Below are 25,438 nucleotides of genomic sequence, written 5' to 3'. Positions count from 1 at the left end.
GTCACACGCATGCCTATTTATTTTGTGCAGGCTACTTGTTCAAGTGGCATTGATGAGTTAAACAGTCACATTTTCCTACACTTATTATATTCAGAGAAAATAGTCAGTTGTAAACAAAGAACTCTTCTTATGTAACCCTTTCGTAAATGGACTGAAGTTGGCTCTACATATCTACTTTTATTGATTATGCTAACCGTTAGTATCTTTATGGGATTTCTCATATACATTAGCCATAAGCTAACACATTAGTTTCTATTCTGTAACTTGAAATGCTAGTCTACATGATTGCTCTTAAACAAAACATCGAAGGAAATAACTGAGATGTACTCTGTTGGTCTGCATAGTTTTACAGTGAATCCTAAGTAAAGGTTTGAAAGGAACTTCAGCTTCAGACTTGGGAAGCTGTTAGGTCTATCTTCTCTAATAGACCATGTCATTGCCTCACACAAGTGGGGGCAAGATTGGAAATGTGTCATAAATCATGATTATCTCATAGTATTTTAACTTCTACTTGAGTAATATTTCATCAATATGGAAGCAATATCAAAGTATTAGTACTTTTACTTGAGTACAATATTTTCGTAGGCTACTTTTTCCACCTCTGCTGACAACAAAATGTTGTTACTACATTGCCAAGAGGAAGTTCTGGAGCAGCTGTTTCGAGCACATGCGCAGTTCCCTTTGGAAGCTGCAGGACAGAGAAGTGCACCGCTATGTGCTTTGAAAAACATCAGTCAATCCAATCAGTAGGGCAAAAAGTTTAGTCTTATTTTGCACGTTAAGATTATTGAATAGTATCTGTCAACTATCCAACAGCTTAGGTTTTATCAGAAGAGGAGGAGGGATGAGAAAGGTTTGTAACTGTTATTTTTTTTACTATTTAGTTAGCTTCCAAGGCTTTCACGTCTGAAAATGTTAACGTTAGCCGCCTAGCTGACGTAGCTGACGTTTCCAGCTAACTTTAGCGGTCTCAGCTTCTATTTAGTTATGCTAGGTGATGGTACACAAAGAAACGTCGCCTCACTTTTTATCACTCGCAACTTTGATGCAACACTTTCAAACACGACTATACATCACATAAATTGTAACTATTTCGAGTCACGTTGTGTTGTCACATTTCGTTTCGTTTTTGTTTTTGTTGGCAGTGGCAGCAGGCTAACTTGGCAAGCTAGCCAGTTACTTGTTTGGGCTGTTCACAGAAATGTAGGCCAGGCTAAGCGGTAGCTTGCTAGCTTGGTGTGCTAATGGTACTTCTGTTATGTTGTTAAACCATATGTTTGAAAATGTTGAAACTGATAATAGCGGAAATTTTTTTTTTGTTATGCTCCACTAGCATAGTTATTAACCTTACCTTTGGCATGGCCAAATCGCTTGCAATGAATGAGAGAAAATTCTCTGCTTTGTTTTCTGTGAAACTGGAAGCAACACCCTTTATTCGTCAGTTAGCATGTTGGTTAACTGGCCACTCGCTCAGTGAGGTATGTTACCTAGCCAAGTTAAACAAACGTAAAGCTCCAAGTAAAACAAAGTTAATTTAGCAGGCTAACTAGCAAGCCACTATCATAATCTGTTCAGAGCGATGTCTTTATGCAACATCCCGTTAGTTGAATAGCTGGAGTAAAACCGAAAACGGTTTCCCCTAGACTAACTCGTTGAAATGTAAACAAGTTCGATGAAATAACTCCGCTTATACTCTTGGCCAACTCAAAAATATTGTTTTGTCGAGCACAGGTTTAAGCAGGTGTTTGTAATCAGTACTGGCCATATGATTTTGCATAATCCGTTGTCTTTTTAATTTAAACTCTTAGGCCTATTTGCAGTTAATTTGATGTTGTAGAATATCTACTATCGCTATAGCTTAATGATGACCTCTTTACCAGATGCTTGCTGAAAAGCCATAAATTATCATTTAGATGATGTGTTGCTAGATATGATAAAACCTTGTAACTGATGAAGCAGCTGGACCAGTGCCAAGTATTTTCTCCATTTCACCAACACAGCGCCTTCCCATTTGTCATGAGTCACTCAAACAGAACCTTTCCGACTGTAATTATACCAACCAAGTCTGCCACCATCTGCATAACTGTTTGGTTGCAAGAACTTGTTAGCTGTCCTGAATGTATTGAATTGTTAAAGCTACATTGTGTACTTTTTTGAGTTAATTCTTAGCAAAAACCCATTTGTTCTTTCAAAAATATGTGCTCATTCATGTGTAATTATTTCCACTTACTAATCAAAGTATTCTCGTAAGTGTAGAATCTGATATTCCAAATACATACGCGCGAGTCGCGCAAATGGCTGAATCCATGTTGCGCCTCCATCTTTGAAATACATTCGCCAACGAGGGACATTCCTGGAAATTCAGCTCCGCCTTTCGCGCTTGTAGGCAACACTCATTGCATGATCAGTCTACTCGCGACTGCCGGCAGATTTGAAAGTCTGTTGAAAATGGAGGATTACAACTATTCTCGAGGACATGAAAAGGAGTCGCCAAGGAAGCGAAAAAGAGAATTAAAACGCCAACGCGACCGGAAAAACAACAGACCAAAGTCAATATTGGAGTGGCTTTTCTAAGATGGAAAGAGCTCGTGAGGAGCAAGGATTTTAAAAGGGACGCCGAAATGGCCTGCTTTCTCCTCGACAGGTAATTTGGCCTATTCGTGTAAACATACAGTCTATGGTGTAAATTCGAAGTTTTATAGTTGCTTGGCTTAGTATAGCATGGTTGTCCATAACGCTAGAATGACGTCTGGGATACTTTTCCTCGCGTCGATGAAAAAGGATTGTTGTTGTAACATAAATCTGCTATGACGGATCACAGGCAAAGGGCACTAAATTGTAGTTATTTTTCATTGCTTTTGCTTTGTAGCCTAAATATATCCTAATCTGATAATGCTAGTGTAGCCAATTCCAAGGGTGACGTTCACATCCTGAGGCCTGTCCTGTAGTCTTATTAATTGTAGACGTAGCCTACTAAATTGTCTGAACGTTTTTCACTGCATGAAAACAATTGTTGATTCTATGTGATTGTTGTTTGATAATAACTGAAAGTATATTTTTAATATCTTGGTGTTTACCATTTTATGTACTGTTATATGTTGTGAAACGCTCTGCTTATTCATTTCAGATGAGCATCTTGGCGCAATTGCAGAAGCCCCTGAAATTGAGAACCTTGAACAGAGGTAACCCATCAATGCTCATAATGTCTATACCCGATGACATTCTCTATTGTATATTTTCATGATATAAGCATTTATATATATTTTTTACAAAGCCTACATGACATGAGCATCGTGGAGGAGGATGTGGACGAAATTCAATGGTCTTGTTATGTGATGCACGTGCATGCCTTCATTGTAACCTTGCCTGTAACTCAGTCTAGGCAAAATAGCACTATACAGATTAGTAACAATATGTTGAACTATATAAAATGGCGTGTATGTCTAACGACACTGCATGTCTTCCACAGGATCAGCTTTCCAGGAGACTGCAAATTTAGAATGATGGCCCATGTTGCTTCAAAGGCACCATACAAAAAGGAAGGGTTCATGTGTAAATACCATAATTTGTTAATTTCTGTAAATAAATATATTGCAAATAACATTGTTGACCATGTTACTGTCATTTGGTGTTTCAAAATGGTAAATTACCACAACTCCTTTTTTAATTATAAGTTTGTGGATGTAATGTATGAGGTACAGCATGAACAGTCTCTTATCAATTCTAAAAGTTTTTATTTTCATGAAAGCAAAATATAGCGATGTACCGGTGTAAAATAAATTAAATACAGTTTTAAAAGGAACAGGCAGTACAAGAACACTAATACAAAACTATTTACAATAACACAACATTACAACATTATAGGAAGGTGAAATAAATTCCAGAGATGTCCCTGAGGGTCAGGGAATTTATCCCTTATCCTACACACACAGCTTGGGATCACTCTTCTATTACCCTGTCCTAGAGACCCATGCTGCCAGAAAATGAAATGTCTGTAGGTAGCATATCTGAACTCTATTGTCATCACCTGGCTCTCTTACATGGCCTAATGCTGTGATGTCTGTGATGTACTGCCTGTGAATCGGGAGAAAACCTTCATCTAGGCAGTGCTGTGTGTAGTGAGGCAGAAGGCTCACACAGGTGGCTGGGTTTTGTCCACAGCATTTTCTCTCCCGATCGATTGGCATGTCTCTGCAGTGTGTACAACTACACCAAGGCATCCCTGGCACAGGTGGGGGGACGACATGTCTGCACTGATGCATCAAACACCAGACCTGGCTGCCTCACTATAGCAACTGTGTGGTGAGGTTCCTGTGCTCTTGCAGGCTCATTCCATCCACAAGTCTGAAGAAATAAGACACAAGAAATAAGATCAGATAGGCTTGTTTAGGTAGCAAAGTTAGATTGTTAGCAGAGTAGTAGTAATAGTAGCCTACTCTGTGTCATTTTTCAAGTGTTCACACAAAATGATGAATACTATGTATGTGTATGGACAATGAAAAGGTGAAAATGTTGTGTAACATTTTCTATAGACCATAACGTAATTATGTGTCGTGATTTCACTGGGAGACAACTCGCATCATGCAGTTGACTGGCAACAGCTAGAAATTGCTACAAACAATTGAGATACAAACAGGCAGGGAAGCTACACCAAGCGCGTGACTGAAGCGTTCCGTTCACAACGCGTAAAATCAATTTTAGATGAATGGTCTATTTTTTTTCTGCAGCAGACGCAACGCAAACGAACGTGCCTGGTGCAGCTTCCGAGCTAATTTCGGTGTCATTGACATTGGTACTGTTCAGAGAAATATATTAAAAACACAAACCTCCGTTGCTTCTCTCCTTTGTCTTTGAAGTTCTTCCAGTCTCTCCTCGTCATCTTTTGGAGTCTTACTTTTTCTTTGCATAGGAGGTCTCATCGATCCTCTGCCACCGGCTCTTGGCTTTCCTTTACCTTTCCCTCTTCCTTTACCTTTCCCTTGCACCTCCGTTGCATCGACTGATCTCTGACTCTGCTCACTGAGAAAAATAGTAGGCTACGCTGTAAACATTGCCTTTACACTATTAATCTCGCACATACAGAATAACGATAGCACTGAATCTACTGTACTATAACATTAGCATGCATTCGTTTGGGAACCTGATAGCTGATGCTAGCAATGAAATAGTAGCCTACCAAAATAATGAAAACGTAAAACTAGGCTATTCACTTTACATAGAGGTCATACCCAACATGTTTACTGGCTATATAACTAAATGCAATGTGTAATTGTTTTCTAAAGTAACCTTATAACTGGAAGGAACACCGGACGAAGTCGTAGTACTGGAAGCAATGTTAACTTTGGCATGAAACGGCCACCGTAGGAGTTAAAATGCGCTCGGAATGGGAGGGGCTAGAAAGTAATATTCAGTTGGTTGTCATATAGAATTTCACCGCTAGATGGGAGAAGTTCTTACACAAGGTAGCTTTAAAAACATGTATTGAGCATATTTTGTCCAGATTAAAGTGCACAGCTGGAGCTTTTAAGAGATGAGTAAGGAGAGCAGCAGTGTCAGGGAAAGTGTCCTCTATCAGGTTGAACCTGAAGATTAGTATGCCAGGCCTTGCCAAATATTCCAGCGAATCTGTATTTTTGTGAATTGTTTCCTTGAGAGTAAATGCGTGTTGAACTGTGTGATTGATGTTGATGGCATGTTTTGTTCGGCTGGCCTCATGTTGGATGTCGAGTGTGTGTTTTGTCTCTGGGCCATGTTTAGGGTTGAGTTTTTGAGTGTGTTTTTGTGAGTTCAGCCCATGTAGTGAAGAGACCATTCCCTCCTGGGACTAGAGCAGCAGGAAGCAGGAGAAGGTTCACACAGCAGAGGGATGTGCCCTGCCAGCTCCCCTGTCGAGAAACCCCCAGTGAGTGCTGCTCTCTCTTGACGCCTGTAAATGACAGCTGACATCTCCAGCCATGCTTGAAGTTAATGAGAGCAGCACGGCGAAAAACGACAGAAAAAAAAATGCTCTGCCAATTTTAGCACTGTCATGTTGACAGGCACACTCACACTCGCGCACCACTGTCTATTTACCCATTTACAGGTTTACACAGAGCTGATGTGCCAAACTCGAGTGACAGTGGTGCGAGTTTGATGCTATCTTTGTGTGTGTGTGTGTGTGTGTCTGTCTGTGTGACTGAGTGGTGTCGTTGATGCTGGTGTTTACCAGAAGTTTAAGAGGATGGGCTGCACACCATCAGCTCAGCCCATTCTCAGACAGGCCAGGTCGAGATCAAGTCATCTGCTCTGGGTGGTCAATGTGAAAAACTGACTCTGCTCCACCCAGTACCTTCAACCAGAGATCCCAGAGCAGATGGTGCTTTTTATCTCTGCCATTTGAATAAGTTATTTTTGGAAGTGTGGTGTCCGACTGCTGGTAAACTAGTTTCTGTCAAATTATCATGACAACAGTATCATGAGACAGAGCCATAAAGTGGTGGAAAGGGCAGGGTATAGGGAGCTAACCAGGTGACCAAGTCATTGTGACTGAATCAGCCGTATGGTCATGCCATTTAACTGTGCACTAACATTAAACTGCAACACAATAAAATGATCTAAATCAGCTGCTAACTGTTCATGTCTCTGTTTCTTTCTCACAGGATGGCCTGTAGTGTGTCTGCGGTGAGCATGCTGTGAGCCCCCTAGCCTCTCTGTGTTTCTGGGGATGCCATCAAGGGTAGCATGAGAGCCCAGCCCTTCTCCAGATTCAAAGTAAGATTACACACGTCCGCATGCATGCACACACATAGGCTATAAACATACACACACACACACACTCTTTTTCAGAATCTCACTGCTGAAAGTAGGGGTTTAGTTTAGAGACTATATCATATGTCTCTGGGCTCAAAAAACAGCATACCCTGACTGCAGCATACTCACGGTTTTCACCCAATACTGCACTTGACTGTACATGATCAGGTAGACAGTGCTGAAGAGAAACTGGAAAAAGCTCATTCAATAGACCGGAGTGTTTACCAGAACTGTAACCTGTTTATTAAAAAAGTAAGGGGGTTTCCAGCGTGATACTTCCTATGGAACTGCTCAGAAGCTTGTACAGGACCCAGTTGATGAAACCCACAAGGAACCCTGTATAACTGCACATTCATCATCTGTCAGTTGGTGGACATTGTGACTAACAAAAAAATACTTCTAGAAAGATCCTTATCTAAAAATCTATCAGATGGCACCAAAAAGGGTCAGTGGAAAGCATTTTATTCAAATGTCATTGGCTGTTTGGCTTGAATTTGCATCCAAGTATTCAAGAACATTGTTTGTAGTCTACAGTCTTGGACCAATGTGTAATGGAATCATTAAGAAATGCCAACTCAATTAACAATCATTTTACTAAGAGCCTCTGCAAATTTGGCTCTGACCTATTCCTTTTCAGTAGGATAAATCCATCAACCTCAGATTCTCTTTGTACTTTGTGTGGTTTTTCAAGCAAACATGTTCAAATAGGTCCATGGATATCCTGTAGATCTGTGGCCTATGTGTGGGTTGCAGTTACACAAGAACTACTCATGTTGGATTTTTATCATGGTTTCATTAGAGCCTGAATCCTTTAATGTGTTGAGACTGGCTTTAATGCTGGCATCTGTTTTACAGTTTAAGTATATCTACTGAGGTGTATTCATTGGAGTGAAATAGACATGTTCAGTCTGTTAGATGTTTGCAAATGTGTTCTCTGTGTCTGTTCCCATTGGTTGTTTTGAAGAAAAGTAAAAGATAAACATAGCTATTATGTCATTCACTAACTTTTGGTACTTTATGCTGTTTGTTTGTTTGTTGAAGGTGGTGTGGTCATTTTCGTAAGGGAAGTCAGCTGTGGCAGAGCTGGCCATGTCACGGGTCCCCACGCCCCCTCCCCCGGGGGAGATGACCGCAGGACCTGTGGCAGAGAGCTGGTGCTACACACAGGTGTGTGTGTGTGTGTGTGTGTGTGTGTGTGTGTGTGTGTGTGTGTGTGTGTGTGTGTGTGTGTGTGTGTGTGTGTGTGTGTGTGTGTGTGTGTGTGTGTGTGTGTGTGTGTGTGTGTGTGTGTGTGTGTGTGTGTGTGTGTGTGTGTGTGTGTGTGTGTGTGTGTGTGTGACAAACAACTAGTGATGGGGCCCAATGAAATACATTTTATTTTTTGCCCAAGTAGTGCCAGGTTTGGTTTGAATGGGCAATCAGAAGGTGTACTTTTACCCACATGTTTTATATATATATATATCTATAGATGACAGACCTATGATGTAATAAAATAGGAAGTGTAGTGTAGCAATGGTAATATAACTTCAGAAGACTACAAACAATTGAATTGACAATTTCTGGTTCTATCTATAGGTGGCTACATAGTACAAATATTTCTGTGAGTGTGCTTTTCTATATGATGTTGATGGCACAGGGTGACTGGAGCTCTTTGCTTACTCTCTTTCAGATGTTTTTCTCTTGACAATGCTCTCATCTTGTCAATACCCCAACATTATCATACTCATGTCCCTCACACCATATAACAGTGACAGTTAATAGCTTGAAGTCTGGTTGGTTTTCTGAAGGTGAATTTCAGTTTCTAGCTCTGGCCGTGTGCGTGTGTGGGTCACCGGTGTGTTTCTCGCCTCAGGTGAAGGTGGTGAAGTTCTCCTACATGTGGACCATCAACAACTTCAGCTTCTGCCGAGAGGAGATGGGCGAGGTGCTTAAGAGCTCCACCTTCTCCTCAGGCCCCAATGACAAGATGAAATGGTGAGCAGAACAGGGCTTGATGAGGCACACACATTCACACAGACACAAACACTCACACATGCACGCACGCACGCACGCACGCACGCACGCACGCACACACACACACACACACACACACACACACACACACACACACACACACACACACACACACACACACACACACACACACACACACACACACACACACACACACACACACACACACACACACACACACACAGGCACACACACACACACAGGCACACAGGCACACAGGCTACATCTACACTATGTCGGATACAAATGCAAGGATTAAAGTTCTCCGTCGTAGGACGGATTTCCGTCAATTTGATTTTAGAAATGTCATATTTGAGATCGATGCAGATCCGATGAGAAAAAAAAAATAGGGGGGGGGGGGGGCGGCTATCACCTTTTCTTTTCCTTTTTTTTAAGGCAACTAACAAATATTAGGTCCGATGAATTAATGTGTGTGATGATAAATGTTTAAAGACCTAATAGTGTTCTTGAGAACTTTCTGTGTCTCAATCAGTGACGGCTCAAGAAGATAGCCTAGCCTACCTCAGCCATGAGTTCCGCTTTGTTTATGTTGTAGCTACACGCTTGTCTCGTTGGCCTGGGGCGTTTGCTTAAAAAAAAGAACACATATGGAGGACTAATAACGGTCTAAAAGTTGGATTATAGTGACACAATCGAGACAGCTGATGAGGTTGGCAAATCCGTTTAACTTTTTTGGATATGATATTGTGAGCTCTATGTGCGAATTCGGAGAAGAAGCGTAGGCTGTGTTCTTTCCGTGCATCAATGTAGACAATTTTTTACTATCGCGAACTCTTGTCAGGGGAGGTCATTCATTTTGGGTGTCACCTATGACTTGAACAGATAGCCTGCTATGCCACCCCATGTAGGCTACTATTATTGTTACAGTTTTTAATCAATGCAACTAACATTATGTGTAAAGCGACGCAATATAAACCGTATGCAATGTATTATCCCGTCTGTTATGACATGTACAACAATGTTTTTCACAATTTGCAATGGAAGGTTTTGACTGAGCGTGTTAACATAAAATAATAATAATATTGTCATCATCGCGAACTGTTTAGTAAGGGGGTCAGTCGTGTTTGTGACGCACAGACAGCCTTGTAGCCTATTTTGCTTTAGGCCTCACTTTTAACGACAGTAGGTTGTGAGTGTATGTTGACAAAAAATAACCATGCAATCAAAATAGTCAACTTAAAACTTTGCTATAAAATATTATTAATTTATAGCACAAAACCATAACCAGTATGCCTACCAGAACCTTGCATATTAGCGTAATTTGTGTGCGTCTATTTGGCAAGGCCACTAGCTGTCATGGATGCGTTGTTGCTAAAGGAAGGCAGGTGTCAAAAGTTAAAAAATAAATGGAGATGGGCAGCTGTTGGAAATGGGGGAGAACTAACAAGCCATGGTGTAAAGAAATGAAAGTGCCAGGGGCAGTGTTTGGCAAGTTACTTCAAAATCGTAATGTATTATGTATTACTTATTACTGTCATTTCAAAGTAATTTGTTACATTATAATATTACTGTCTTTGAATTGTAAGGCATTACACTACTATTGTATTACTTTTAAGTTACTTTTACCAAAATATCTAGAAATATGGATTTGGAATTCTAAATGCAGTTTATTATGCTCAATGCAGCTCATTCCTTCTAATGGAGGGCGATGTGGTATAACATAATGACTAAGCTAGGCTTAAGGCTAACAACAGTAGAATGCAATAGGCGCAGTGATGGCTCATGATGCAATACAAGGAACAATCATAGCCAGAATTTTGTTAAAAGCAGACCAAAGGTCGAAGTCTGGTCAATTGTGATAGAAATGCTGTAACTTTAGGCTTAGGCCTACTCATTAAAATCAACAGAGAGCCCACTACCTGTATATTGTAACCCAAAACTTAAAAACTTGTCAAGATAGGCTACACAGTGCCGCTGCTGGCCATTTTGGTGCCCTAACTGGTGAAATACAGTATTAACCCAAGTATGTCATCATATGGCCAACTATAAAGATGTAGGCTAATCTGCCTGTTCTCAGGGATGGGTAGTATTTCTGAAACATGTAATATGTATTTCAAATACAAAATAGTATTTTGTCATTTGTATTTTATTGGGTTGAAGGAAATGGCTTTGTATTTTGTATCAAAATACTTAATTGGTGTGTATTTTTGTATTTTAGAAATACTGCAAAATACTATATGTGAAACACACTAAAAAAAGTAGATACTACACACAGGTGTAATGAATAATTGGTTATTATTTTTATCGCAATCAGCTAATGTGAGAACAGCTGTGTTCAAAGACACTAACAGCTTTTCAGTGACGGCTATTGTTGAAGCATCAGCTCTGGTCTGAAGCACTGGTGTGAAGTCGTACGCAAGTAAAGATGAGCAAGTTTACCTGTGCAAGTTCACATAAGGACACTGACAAAGGCAACCATGTCCTATTGTCTCCATGCCAATCTTTAACAGAAAAAATGTCAGATATCTCAATGAACCACAATGACATCAATAGATGGTAAGGTGTTGAGTGTGTTTGAATTCCCTTCCTTGTAGCATCCATTTCTGCATTCTACAGTGGGGACAAGTTCACCTTGTTTAATTAAATAACAATTCTATTTCCTTATTAGCTGCATACTTGAGGTTAGAGATATTAAGGCATATCAAGTTTCTCACATACTGGAACTTCAAGATACATAGCCTTATCATTTTCTTATTCAGTTCTGCACTGGACTTGAATTACGACACGCTAACCATCGCAAAGTGTTCTGATGCTGGGAACAGGCAGGGATGGGCAAAAATACATCAGAATGTATTTCAAAATAAAATACCTAATACCCTCATTTTTAATGTATCAAAATAAACTACAAAATACAGTAACCATATTATGTATCAAAATAAAATACTGTATTTTTGTATTTAGAAAATACTCAAAATACTTTTTTCAAGGAAGTATGAAAGCACTGCAAAAAAAGCTTTTTAATATCCCAAACATTTAGCCTATTAAAACTATATAGTAAAAAACAATACAATTTGGCCCGTCATACCAAATAGTATACCGTATGCAAGTTCATGTAGTGTGATCAGAAGAATAATTCAAGAATTTACATTTACATTTAGTCAACTAGCTGATGCTTATCCAAAACGACTGACAGAGCTTTCAATTAACCACATTATAATCAATAGGCCAAAATCATAATTGTGTATCTGTGCCGAATTTCGTAATTCAAGTCCAGTGCAGAACTGAATAAGAAAATCATAAGGCTATGTATCTTGAAGTTCCAGTATGTGAGAAACTTGATATGCCTTAATATCTCCAACCTCAAGTATGCAGCTAATAAGGAAATAGAATTGTTATTTAATTAAACAAGGTGAACTTGTCCCCACTGTAGAATGCAGAAATGGATGCTACAAGGAAGGGAATTCAAACACACTCAACACCTTACCATCTATTGATGTCATTGTGGTTCATTGAGATATCTGACATTTTTTCTGTTAAAGATTGGCATGGAGACAATAGGACATGGTTGCCTTTGTCAGTGTCCTTATGTGAACTTGCACAGGTAAACTTGCTCATCACAGCTGTTCTCACATTAGCTGATTGCGATAAAAATAAACCATTGTTGCCTAATTACCAATTATTCATTACACCTGTGTGTAGTATCTACTTTTTTTAGTGTGTTTCACATATAGTATTTTGCAGTATTTCTAAAATACAAAAATACACACCAATTAAGTATTTTGATACAAAATACAGAGCCATTTCCTTCAACCCAATAAAATACAAATGACAAAATACTATTTTGTATTTGAAATACATATTACATGTTTCAGAAATACTACCCATCCCTGGGAACAGGCAGATTAGCCTACATCTTTATAGTTGACCATATGATGACATACTTGGGTTAATACTGTATTTCACCAGTTAGGGCACCACAATGGCCAGCAGCGGCACTGTGTAGCCTATCTTGACATGTTTTTAAGTTTTGGGTTACAATATACAGGTAGTGGGCTCTCTGTTGATTTTAATGAGTAGGCCTAAGCCTAAAGTTACAGCATTTCTATCACAATTGACCAGACTTCGACCTTTTGTCTGCTTTTAACAAAATTCTGGCTATGATTGTTCCTTGTATTGCATCATGAGCCATCACTGCGCCTATTGCATTCTACTGTTGTTAGCCTTAAGCCTAGCTTAGTCATTATGTTATACCACATCGCCCTCCATTAGAAGTGCAATGAGCTGCATTGAGCATAATAAACTGCATTTAGAATTCCAAATCCATATTTCTAGATATTTTGGTAAAAGTAACTTAAAAGTAATACAATAGTAATGTAATGCCTTACAATTCAGAGACAGTAATATTATAATGTAACAAATTACTTTGATGATTTTGAAGTAACTTGCCCAACACTGCCTGTAGGTGGCATTAATTATATAGTAAGTGTACCCTGTAGCCTCGTTTTAGTTTAAACAATGGCCGCCGTGTGAATAAGGCGAATACTCCCTTTACTTTGCTGTTTGCATCTTTTTGTACATTAAAAACCAATAGGTTGCGACCGCAAAAGGGGTGCTATCTCTATAGGTAGATATGAAGAACGTATGACTTATGGCCTGAAAAAAGTTCAGTCAAACGATTTTTTTTCACTTTAATCCCTGCAAATGTATCCAACGCAATTTTGTTATGATTTGCCCGTAGTGGAGCAATTTTGATCCGCTGGAGACCCCAAACTCATTTTGCTCCGCAGCCGTATCGGATGACCGATGACGTACAAGCCCATGTTCCCTTCCCTGATTTGTTGTGCTCGTTTCATGTGATGATGGCCATGCTGCTTTGTTTTCGTGAGAAGTAGCCTACATTTATTCATTTGACAGCCATACAGTGAATGAACAGATTATATGCAATTTAACGACGCTAGGCTATTATATAGCCTATCTGTGTAGGCTATGTGACAAATAAATCCCTCTTGATCATTAGAAGCACTGTATAGGCCAGGGGTCGGGAACCTATGGCTCGCGAGCCACATGTGGCTCTTTTGGGAACTGCATCTGGCTCTCGGACAAACCTGCCATTTGTTTACTCAATAAGTCATGAATAATTTTGGTACTGTATTAAATTAAAAATGGGCCTACTGAAATCAAAATGTTAAAATAGTGTTCGAAATATAATATATGTTCCCGTAGTTTAATCCATCCCATGTCTGTTCTCTACCGCTGAAGTTCACGGTTACGTCGATGTACTGTACAGATATGAAAAACGCGTTTTTTTATTGGACAAAGCTGTGCCGAGATAACATTCCACCCGCTGATGCTTTACTTAAAAATTCAGCTAGCTAACGGTTGTATCCAAAACAAAGAAAATGGCGAAGAGAAAAAAAGATGAACGAGAACACTTTAATTGTTATTGTTGATGTGTGCACTTGCTGTAGGCTAGATAAGGAAAATTTCAAAAAGGAAACGTCAGTGACCACAGCTTGCGAGCGCGAACACAAGCGGGCTGAAATGGGAAAGTTTCCATCCGAAGACTGATTCTGAAAACGCGAAATGAACTGCCCGTTATATATCGCACACTGCAACGAGTTAGTATTGCTGTGTTAACCCTGTTCGGTTCCACTTGCATATGAGAAATCTTTCTCACATATGAAAAATATAAAGACAAACCTGCGCTCACGTTTAAGGGCAATTCCGCGCAAAACTGTCACATCCATAACGCCAACACAATGCCATGTTAGCGTTATGGATATATGACAGTTTTGCGTGGAGTTGCCCTTAAATGATGACAGCCTCAATTCTTGCATGAAACTTCACTTCACTGAATATGAGCCAGCCAGACTCCAAGGCCATCACCAAATCTAATCTCTGGTACAGTAGGCCTAATGTTCAATTTCGCCAATGACATGTCATGTCATGAAAATTGAGTGTTGTGTTGTTAACTATGAGGTTACTTTGCATACCAAAAGAACACTGGGAAAATAGCGGTGGTGTTTAGCCTACATGGGAAGCCTAAGGCCTATACTTCTGTCATTCCACTTTACATTTCAAGTTACTTGCACATTACTTTTAAAACTAGTAGAACATGTATTTAAAAATCCTCTGTTGAATGAAAGTAAATGTACGTTAAATATCTAAACTTTTTCTTGTAACAGTCTTTATGTGGCTCTTCTGAGATTAAAAAAAAAAAAAATTGGTAAAAGTGGCTCTCCAGGCAAAAAAGGTTCCCGACCCCTGGTATAGGCTATGTTCTATAATGTCCATCACACGAGGTAGGCCTAGGCTATTTTATTTGTTTGTCGTTAGTCGACAAAGCTATCTGGCATTCTGTGTAAACTATGCCTATTCCACTGCAATAGCGACCAATAGGCGAAGCAACTACAACGGAGTGGAAGCAATAACTTCTGACAGAAATATTTTTGTGCAGCTCGGTCACATGAAATTCGCAATCAACCCAATTATACAGACTGGGGTAGGCCTACATTGTATATTGCCAAGTCGCAGCATGCTCACCGAGAAGCTAACTTGAAACATAGCCTAATTATTAGTGTCCATTTGTCGTTCATCGACAAATACCTGCCATAATAATGTGAATTTTGTATAAAGTAGCATGCTGTCTTTTGCACCCAGGCAGTAGCCTAAACTTGGCAAACATCCCATTTCCCCCCAGTTTACAGATTATATCTGATGGTTATTTATTCCCTTGTATCCATAATTATGACCGCCGCTAGCGAAGCGGTCATATAATGATTGTCAAAGTTGTTTTTTTTTTGTTTTTTTTTCCCGTCATCTACTTCCTGAATTTTTGGTCAACGATACCTGGGACACCGAACATGAAATTTGGTGGGTATGTAGCCCCACTAGACTTTTACGGAATTTTTTCATTTCGTCCCCGGGGGCCACCCCCCCCCCCCCCCCCCCCCCCCCCTGTGCTGGGCCCCCCGAACCGCAAAAAAAGCAGTTTTTCCTAAATAACTACCTGAAACGTGGCACTGAGGATGAAGAATCTTTTATGGTATGTTGGTCTCAAGGGCCACATCAACCTGGCCCATAATCACTCATTTGTGATTTGCACCCCCCCGGTAAAAAATGAAAATGCAATATCATTCTGCTTTAATCGCCCCTATCTTCAGTTAAGATGTTCAGAACTGCACCAAATTTTATGTGTATGATTGACCTGGCATTCTCTGGGGGTATGCCAAGTTTCGTAGAATTTCATCCATGGGGGGGTCTAAAAAAATTTAGGTTATGTGTACATTTAGTGACTGTACACTCATTGGCCTGTAGATGGCGGTGCAAACATATACACATGCACACACACACAGGTACGCACATACTATTGGTATTAGAATTACAAATTCAGTAGGATTAAAAGAAAGCCAAATATTCATCAACATCATCATGGCTGCATTTCCAGTATTGGCGATAAGTAGTCGTTTGTCCACTAGATGGCGCATCGTTGCAGTGAGACGTAATTTTGTTGGAAGTTAAAAGTGGGTTGGAAAAACAATGGGCGCTTCCTACAAGGACTGTAGTTTACCGCAGAGAACGTCTAATAAGGATAGGACGATGTTCACATGAAATGTAATTCCCATTTCTTCTTGAAGCCGAAATAAATCTGAGAATGTTTATCGGACATGCTTGGTTTTTACTGCAGGTACGTTAATCTTATAATATCAATAAGGACCTAGGTACAATAATGTTACCGTTAGCGTTGGTTGAGTGATGGAGGCCAATTTGATTGCATTTGTAGAAAACTATAAATGCGGTTATACCAAGCAAATTGATAGCAGCACTGTAATTGTATCTTTCGACTGTCATTTGTTGCAAGTGCTACAAAAATCATTCTGTGCAATGGAAGATTTACCAACGTTACACCGGTCTGATACAGTTTTGCCTATACATGCGTGAGACTGAGACGCCTGTTTATTTGATTTAAGTGCGTGCAGGGTGTGAGAGGGGAATCGATGTGCTTTGATTCCAGCGTGGTAGTTGTAGTCTGTGAGATTAAAAAGCATGTGTGTGTGAAGTATCCAAACAATGACACCTTCATTTCATTATGGCTGCTTTAGCAAAACACCTTAAGCTACTGTGTAGTGGGTCCCATTTAGAAGTGGCTACTTCATTCGCGCTTTCCTTGACTCATGGAGCTGCGTGAATTTTATTACAACTTTTCGCATGATATGGCAGTTTAAGTCCGCTTGATACTGTAAGGCGTAAGCCATTGGTTTCCAAAGGAGATTTTATTTGTGTCGCCAGCATAGCCTATTGACAATTTATGTTGTAAATAGGCCTACCTTATAGGCCTACCTGTAGCTTAGGGAAGCTAACAGCTTTCTATTAGGATCTAGTTTGTTAGTTACAGTTTTGTCATAACTCCCTGATGCATTTTTGCATTTAGAATAACCAGAGCGTGGATATCTCAATCGAAAAATTAAACAATATCGGGCGCCTATGGACTAGGCTGGGTGAACCCAGCCTGATCTGCCCGCTATTTATTTTTTGATTTCTTAAAATATTGAGCTTGGTCTGGTGAAAGCTAGACAAGCTATGGACCTCAGTTACACAATGCAAGGGAACATGAATCAGCCTATATTTGCACGAACAACAACGGACAACAGCTCTTCAACTTTGGCCCGTTAAAATGTGTATGAACAGTCTAGCGACGCATTTCATCAAGGCCCATTTGGACATGTCAGTTATTTGCACCACTGGTTAGATGTAAAACACCATTTCGTTTCAGACTACTGTTACTTAATTTGTGCATTGACAATAAAGTATCACATGAACTAAAGATGACTAAAATCTTATGCAGAAGAAGAAACATTCACAAAAAATCCAAATCTATCCAAAAATGACCTTTGTTTTTGATAGCTGTTGAAAACGGCATGGAACTGACAGAGATGTTTTTGTTTATTAATAAATAAATAAATACATACATAAATAAATAAATAAAAATATAACATTATGCTGATACCCTTTGCTTTTCCCAAATACAATGTACTGTAGCCTACAGGTGTAAGTGACCTTTCGTCAAGTCAAGTCAGTTTTATTTGTATAGCGCATTTAACATGCACAGAGTGCAACCCAAAGCGTTCCACATATACGACATTGTCAATGACACATAGACTAACAAAGACAATAGCGGAAAGAGCGGCGTAGTCGCCAGCGTACCCGTGACACCAACACAGAACTACATTTAAGAAATAACAAACGCAAAAGATGCCGGACGGAGCGGCGTAGTCGCCAGCGTACCCGTGACACCAAGACATACAAGACAGACAACAAACAAATTAATAAATAAAAATTAAAAATAAAAATTAGTCCAATTTCCAACCGGCTGAAAATGTCCAAGGGCAATGATGACTCGCGTGAAACTGCACACAGCTGTGTCTCCACAACCGATGCATGCAACGCCAACAAAGTTCTTCATCTCACTGGCAGTCTGGAGATAACGTGAACGTTAGGCCTTGTTAGTCTGGAGATCACTGGAAGCATAACAGTCCGAAGTCATGGGCGATCTTGTAGATCAGCAACTCGGTGGACTTTTAACAGCGACCGTAGTTGGTCCGTAATGCAGAGTCATTCAACGTTAACGTTAGTCTGCTCAATCCAGACTCCAGGCAGTTGGCATGGCAGCTCATTGGTCAGAAACAGCTCGGCGGCCTCGGCAGATCTTTCGCAGAGTAGCTCCAGCTGCTGTTCCGAGAAATCCCCTCGACCAGACAGTGAAGTGCAGCACCGGCTCACAGATGGATGGGAAGGATGTAAGAGGCCCAGGGCAAAAGCTAGCCATAGCAAGCTCCCAATGGACAGACGTTAACATCAGCCGACTTGAAAGCAGTAAAAGGACTAAGAGGATAACAGGAAAACTAAAAAAAATAACGTAAATAAAGAGAGAAAACATTTAACTGGACAAATCAATACAAAAAATAAACGTGACATTACATAAAATTACGAACATTACATAAAAACAAACAAAAACATGATGCCAGACGGAGCGGCGTGTCTCGCCAGCGTCCCCGTAACCTAGCAATCAGTCCAGTTGCAATGGATGAACTGTGATGAACTGCTCTACTTGTGATTGTTTAGAGATTTTAAAGGTTTTATAACAATGCTACAACTTCTTTGGCTATTCTACAATCTATTCACCTTTTCAGTGCCAGTAGGCTACTTTCTGTGCAGCCGCACACACAGGCATGCCAAACAAGCATACACAAAAGTTTCAAGAGTGGTGGATGGAGTAAAAGATGGAGACAAATTGATTAGTGTGATTTATTTTCGCGGAAAGGATGTACAGGACTGAGCGGCGGTCATATTTTGTACCGCGATGCGGTACATCTAGTTGACTATGCGTTTGTCATGATTTTTAAGGCTTCCCAAACTGATAGGCTACAGTGTTTGTGGACGCAGAGTGGATTTGATCCGGAACCCCATATCGAAACTGATTCGGTGTAGTGTAGCAGAGGCCACAGACACACACACTCTCACACACTCACACACACACACACACACACTTAACAAAGAATTAATCCTCTTTCTTTGAAATGCACATGCACAAGAGATTGATTGATACACATTTCTTTGAAACACACACACACACACACACACACACATACATGCTGTGTGCACTGGCTTTATGGTCACTGTATTAACTGCAGTGTGTATTGTCTTAAGTGAGTTGGCCTGTCTGAACCCTGTGTTGAAGTCTTCATATGTCCAGACTGTTTGGTATTGGCAGTTATAATCTCTTTGTTAGAGGAAGGGGGGAAGAAAGAATGACACTGAGACTGTCCTTCTCTTTAGTTTCTCCTTCATTTGACATCTCTCTCAGTCTCGTTGTTTGTATTCACTTCTTCTTCTTTCTGTTTTCTGTTGTGCTTTCCTCTTGCTCCTTACCCCCTCTCCCTCCCTCTCTCCCCTGTGTAGGTGTTTGCGTGTGAACCCTAAAGGGCTGGATGAAGAGAGCAAAGACTACCTTTCACTGTATCTACTGCTGGTCAGCTGCCCCAAAAGTGAAGTCAGGGCCAAGTTCAAGTTCTCCTTACTGAATGCCAAACGAGAAGAGACTAAAGCCATGGGTGAGTGGATTCTAATCAAGCTGTAAAAGGATCAACTTTAATGTGCTCTTTAGATTCTGAATCCATTGTGTATTTTAGCATGAGGCATGAGGTTGTAGCTTTGTAACCATTCTATACACCAAAGATGGGACAGTTCTGTAGTGTCTGTTCGGCACATCAGTTAATCAGTTTTATTGCTTGCTATTGTGTGTGTGTGTGTGTGTCTATATATATATATATATATATATATATATATATATATATATATATATATATATATATATATATATATAATTTTTTTTTTTTATTTTATTTTTTTTATAATATGTGGATGAAATCCCACTTCTTAAGACAGTCCTGGGCTGGGGATAGTTTTTGCCTGACAGATCTGTTATCCTCTTCCTCTCTCAGAAAGCCAAAGAGCATACCGCTTTGTCCAAGGCAAGGACTGGGGTTTCAAGAAGTTCATCAGGAGGGACTTCCTCCTGGACGAAACCAATGGTCTCCTCCCGGACGACAAGCTCACCCTTTTCTGTGAGGTACGTCCACAGGAACAGCAAACAGGTGATGGATGCGGACAAACTGTGTTCATATACAATGGTTATGGCTACAGAAACAGGTCTGTGTTTGATGCAGTGCCATCTGAGGCCGCAAAAACACAAAAACAATTATCCCAACAATTCTAGATCAATTTAAAACAATTTAAAAGGTAGAGTACAATAAGAGCAAGTTAGTGCATCTGTGAGTGCTGTATTTATACAGTCAGGTGTCAGTTCTGGTCAGGTGATAAGTGCTAGAATTAGCAAGGCTAGATGTAAGTAGTGCTTTGAGAGGAGATATTGTCTGAAGAGCTGGGTCTTCAGGAATTTTTTGAAGATGGAGAGGGATGTCCCTGCCCTAGTAGGAACTGGTAGCGCGTTCCACCAACGAGCAACAGAGCTAGACGTCGTTTGTCTATGGAGCGCAATGATCGAGAGGTAGCATATGCCTGTATGTGGGCATTCAAGTAGGTGGGAGCAGAACCGGAGACTACTTTGTAGGCAAGCGTTAGAGACCTGAATTTGATGCGGGTGGCCATAGGTAGCCAGTGTAGCTGGATGAGCAGCGGGGTAACATGTAGCCTCCTAGGTTGGTTGTAGACCAGGCACGCCGCCGCATTCTGGATCATCTGAAGGGATTTCACTGTGCAGGCTGGGAGACCTGTCAGGAGGGCGTTACAGTAGTCAAGTCGTGAGATGACTATGGCCTGTACCAGAAGTTGGGTAGCATTTGGAGTCAGGCAAGTCCTGATTTTCCTGTTGTAGAGTGTGAACTGGGCGACCGAGGCAACATGATCGGAGAAGGTTAGTTGGTTGTCGAGGATTTCTTGCAGCCCTGGTAGGTGCAACAGACAGGGAGTCAATTTTGATGTTGATGTGATGATGTAGTATAGTAGGTTCAGCAGGGAGGACCAGCAGGGAGGATTTTGAGAGGTTTAGCTGGAGGTGGTGTGCCTTCATCCATGTAGATATGTCTGAGAGGCAGTCAGAGATCTGTGCCGAGACCAAGGGGTCATCAGGTGGAAAAGACCGATAGAGCTGTGTGTCATCTGCATAGCAGTGGTATGAGAAGCTGTGCGAACGGATAATCTGTCCCAGAGAGGTGGTGTAGATAGCAAAGAGAAGGGGGCCCAGCACTGAGCACTGGGGGACCCCTGTGGTGAGATAGTGAGGTGCGGACAGCTGTCCAAGCCATGATACATTAAACGAGCGTCCTGTGAGGTAGGATTCAAACCAGGAGAGAGCAGAGCCGGAGATGCCCCTTGTTTGTGAGTATAGAGAGAAGGATGCCAAGGGCAGCCGATAAATCAACCAGAATGAGTACTGATGACCGTGCGGTCGCCCTGGCTTCCTTTAAGGCTTCTGTTATGAACAGCAGAGCTGTTTCGGTTGAGTGGCCACTCTTGAACCCAGATTGGTTGGAATCAGGAAGGTTGTTCTGTGAAAGAAATTCAGAGACCTGTTTGGAGATTGCTCGTTCGATACCTTTGGATAGGAAAGGTAGGAGTGAGACAGGACGGTAGTTCTCAACTTGAGCAGGGTTGAGAGAAGTTTTCTTAAGTAACGGTGTTACCCCGGCCAGTTTGATTGCGCAATCTACATCATTACATCTGAGAGACTGCCTTTCTGGGATGCTTGTTTCATACCCAATCATCGTTCCAGTTCAAACATTTGGGATGGAGGCAACAATAGCTGGAAATGAGCCCATATTCATGTTGTGGCCTAAGTGTCTGCATGACTGTATGCTGATGTGTGTGTCACCAATTGAGGGAAAAGTCCCTCTAATGCATTTTCTCTTCCCACATCTCTTAATACACTCATCTCTTTGTTCCATGACCAGGTGAGTGTGGTACAGGACTCGGTCAACATCTCGGGCCAGTCCAACATGAACGTGCTGAAGGTTCCGGAATGCCAGCTGTCAGATGACCTGGGCAGCCTATGGGAGGGCTCAAGGTTCACCGACTGCAGCCTATTCGTGGGGGGACAAGAATTTAAAGCACACAAATCTATCCTGGCCGGTAAGTCATATCAGCCTTGTTTGTTTCTGTGTGTGGGACCGGCTGATAAAAGAGGAATTTATTACTGCCACCTGAAAATCAATCAATGTGCCCAAGCGGCAATCAAAAATCTTAAGATTAGCTTTAATGCATTTATTTGTAATATAATTCACAGAATAAATTACATTTATTTCTCTACTTGGCAGCAAGGTCACCAGTATTCAACGCCATGTTTGAACACAAGATGGAAGAAAGCAAAAAGGTGGGTCATTAAAGCTGATCTCAGACTTACACCACACATGACTAACATAGCTGGATGCTTTGATGCGTTAGGTGTGTTACCTCAAGCTGTTGTGTTGTAGAACCGTGTGGACATTAGTGACGTGGAGCCTGTCGTCTTCAAAGAGATGATGGGCTTCATTTATACAGGGAAGGCCCCCAACCTGGAGAAGATGGCCGACAACCTTCTGGCTGCAGCAGACAAGGTGAGGCGCGCGCACACACACACACACACTCTCTCTCTGGCACGGATGTGTATGTATAGGGATGCCATGGTATCTGGTTCTCAAACCGAACAGTATGCCCCCTATGGTTTGATACGCAGACGTGAGCTGTAGAACTGTCTTTCTATATCTATTTCTATTTCTATATCTGCAAACAGCAGCTTCCACACTCTTTTTTTGCCTCAGCCCACTTCTGTAGTTCTCTTCTACATACCTCAGCAGTAGATTAGCACTTCACCAGCAACTTACTCTTCCTTTTCTGTGTGTGTGTGTGCGTGTGTTTGTAGTATGCTCTGGAGCGACTGAAGGTCATGTGCGAGGAGGCGCTGTGTAACAGCCTCTCGGTGGAGAACGTGGCCGACATCCTCATCCTGGCTGACCTGCACAGTGCTGAGCAGCTCAAAGCACAAGCCATAGACTTCATCAACAGGTCAGACTGGCACTTAATCACTGCTCCTGCTGTGCACACTAGTGAGCAGCAGCACACTGGCCTTGGGGGAATTCAAATGCTTTGGATCCTACTTTATATCAGGAACTGATGTGTTGGATGGCCTTAATGCAAGCACAGACAAAGCGCAATCTGCACTTCATTAAGCATGTGGACACACACACTCAAATCCACGCACACACAGTGTGGGAGGCTTCATGTGCACATCACACTACAAACTGTATCTCGGTTTTCAGACGGTGAGATAAATGGCTCCGCTTCTCTGTCCTCTTTGCTTCTCTTTGCAGATGTAGTGTGTTAAGGCAGCTAGGTTGTAAAGATGGGAAGAACTGGAACAACAGGTGAGTACATGGCTATTTTTACAGCTTGAATCTTAATTTTTAATGCTATTCTAAACCAAAGCACCACTGTCTACTGGGTGTGAACTGTTAAATGTATTATTCATGTCGCGGTAGCTTGGCTGTCTTGTGATGTTGTGTCCATGTGTTTTGGGGTACAGTCACGCTGCTGACATCATGGAGACTGCGGGCTGGAAGGCAATGATCCAGTCGCATCCCCACCTGGTTGCCGAGGCGTTCCGCGCACTGGCGTCCGCCCAGTGTCCCCCGTTTGGCCTCCCTCGGAAACGACTAAAACAGTCCTGACCCCCACTGCCCCCCACAGACTGCCAAAAGACACGAGAACCCTTCCCTTTCCCCACACTCCGTTCTCTCCCACCCTTCCACACCACACACACTCACACCTCTACCCCTCCCCCCCGATGTTAGAAACCAGGTGGGGCAGGTGGACAGTCCCACAATGCACTCCTCTCAGCCAGAAAGGGGAAGGACTCTGACAACATGGCCGCTTCTGCGTCAGCTCAGCTCCCTGGCTCAGGAAAATGACATCATGGAGCCTCAACTCCACAGGTCATTTCTAACATGGCCTTAACTGACCCCCAAACCCTTCCCTCTCACACACACGCACACACACACACACACACGCACGCGTCTGCACACCCCCATCCCCGCCCATTGTTTCTGTGTGTGACCCCGTGCCTGCCAAGGCTGACCCCAGGCCTCTCCAGATTGCACTAGTCTCCCACAATGCAGTAGTTGAAAATATGGTGTGGCGCTTTTGTGGACCTTGTCGCACATCAAGTAATGGGAGTGAAGGGGGCCCCTGTCGCCCATCCTAGCTGTTGACCCCCCCCTCCCCCTCCCAGACGTGACGGAACAGGAACAGGAGCGTGACGGCGTTGTGTTGCGAGATGAGGCTCTCTGTTGCACTGGACCAGTCTGAGGTTGGCGATGCTGCTCATATTGAATACAAACTGTTCAAAACTTCCTCAGCGGTGGCCATAAAAAATGACACTGAGGACCCGCATTACATATTTGGTTAAAATAATGTGATGTATTAAAAGTGTATGTAATTATGGATATTACACATGAAAAAACTGAGATGTCTGTATTTTGCACCTCCTTAACTATTGGGTAAATATGAAGATTTGTTTACCGACTTCTTTTGGTTTACAACGTTTTTTTTTTTTTGTGTGTTTCTTCATGTTGCATTCTTTCTGAACTTGGTCTTTTTATTTCCGTTGGATTCTGCTTTGCTTAGTTGATCAAACGACTGAGTTCTTTGTCTTCTGAAAAAGCTGTATTGTGGTTCATGAATTATTATGAATTATGATTTCATGCTTTGAAATTAAAATGCAGAAAAAACATGTCATGTTCCTGCAAGTCTTCTTTTAAGCTGCAGAATGCTGTCCTGTTTTGGTTAGGGATCCTAAATCGGTGTGACAAATCTGTGAAGACCAGAGACATGCGGTCCTAAAGGTAATGTAACCTACAGTATGTAACTCTTAATAGGTTTGTATGAAGTGTCCAACCTCATTATTATTTGAGATGAACAGCTTTTTTGGCCTCATGTTTGGAAGGATGAAGCCTGGTATGTAACGTCATGGGTGTACACCAAGTGACTTAAGTTGACTACATCTAATATCTTCCATAATCTTTGTAAACAAAGTAACAAATAGTGCGAATTATACTACCGTGTCTAAGATAAACAATACATTTTTAGTATAGTCAATGACAGGCAATGTTTATGGCAAATCTGC

General features: G+C 41.4%; 1 protein-coding gene and 1 long non-coding RNA gene across 4 annotated transcripts; both read left to right on the top strand.

The window, feature by feature from the left end:
• The first annotated feature begins 695 nt into the window (after window positions 1–695).
• spoplb (speckle type BTB/POZ protein like b) lies at window positions 696–25,045 on the top strand. 3 transcript variants are annotated; one of them, XM_076303712.1, is made up of 13 exons: window positions 696–853; window positions 5,792–5,902; window positions 6,639–6,750; window positions 7,831–7,956; window positions 8,642–8,763; window positions 19,723–19,874; window positions 20,265–20,392; window positions 22,233–22,410; window positions 22,596–22,651; window positions 22,752–22,874; window positions 23,180–23,322; window positions 23,628–23,681; window positions 23,840–25,045. In XM_076303712.1, the coding sequence occupies exons 4-13, from the start codon at window positions 7,879–7,881 to the stop codon at window positions 23,982–23,984; spliced, it is 1,179 nt and encodes a 392-aa protein (XP_076159827.1). In that variant the 5' UTR covers window positions 696–853; window positions 5,792–5,902; window positions 6,639–6,750; window positions 7,831–7,878; the 3' UTR covers window positions 23,985–25,045. The 3 variants fall into 3 exon arrangements, with proteins under 3 accessions (XP_076159827.1, XP_076159826.1, XP_076159828.1); XM_076303711.1 differs by lacking the exon at window positions 5,792–5,902; XM_076303713.1 differs by lacking the exon at window positions 5,792–5,902 and having other exon boundaries at window positions 8,459–8,763.
• LOC143142054 (uncharacterized) lies at window positions 2,389–3,504 on the top strand. The gene is made up of 3 exons (XR_012990871.1): window positions 2,389–2,644; window positions 3,128–3,182; window positions 3,470–3,504. It is a non-coding gene; the product is annotated as an uncharacterized LOC143142054 (long non-coding RNA).
• Window positions 25,046–25,438: the final 393 nt, after the last annotated feature.

The sequence above is a fragment of the Alosa pseudoharengus genome, unplaced genomic scaffold, assembly GCF_046254945.1.
Source record: "Alosa pseudoharengus isolate Yale_2024_CS ecotype anadromous, Long Island Sound unplaced genomic scaffold, YU_APseudo_1.1 YU_APseudo_1.1_scf_24, whole genome shotgun sequence".
NCBI classification, from domain to species: Eukaryota; Metazoa; Chordata; class Actinopteri; order Clupeiformes; family Clupeidae; genus Alosa; species Alosa pseudoharengus.
Note: the sequence above shows the minus strand (reverse complement) of the source record. Positions and strands in the feature narration are given on the sequence as shown.

Coding starts and splice junctions, on each gene's coding strand:
- spoplb (XM_076303711.1), top strand. CDS start 7,879: ATGTCACGGGTCCCCACGCCCCCTCCCCCGGGGGAGATGACCGCAGGA. Junction 22,652..22,751: donor AGATGGAAGAAAGCAAAAAG/GTGGGTCATTAA, acceptor GTTGTGTTGTAG/AACCGTGTGGACATTAGTGA. Junction 23,323..23,627: donor GCCATAGACTTCATCAACAG/GTCAGACTGGCA, acceptor TTCTCTTTGCAG/ATGTAGTGTGTTAAGGCAGC.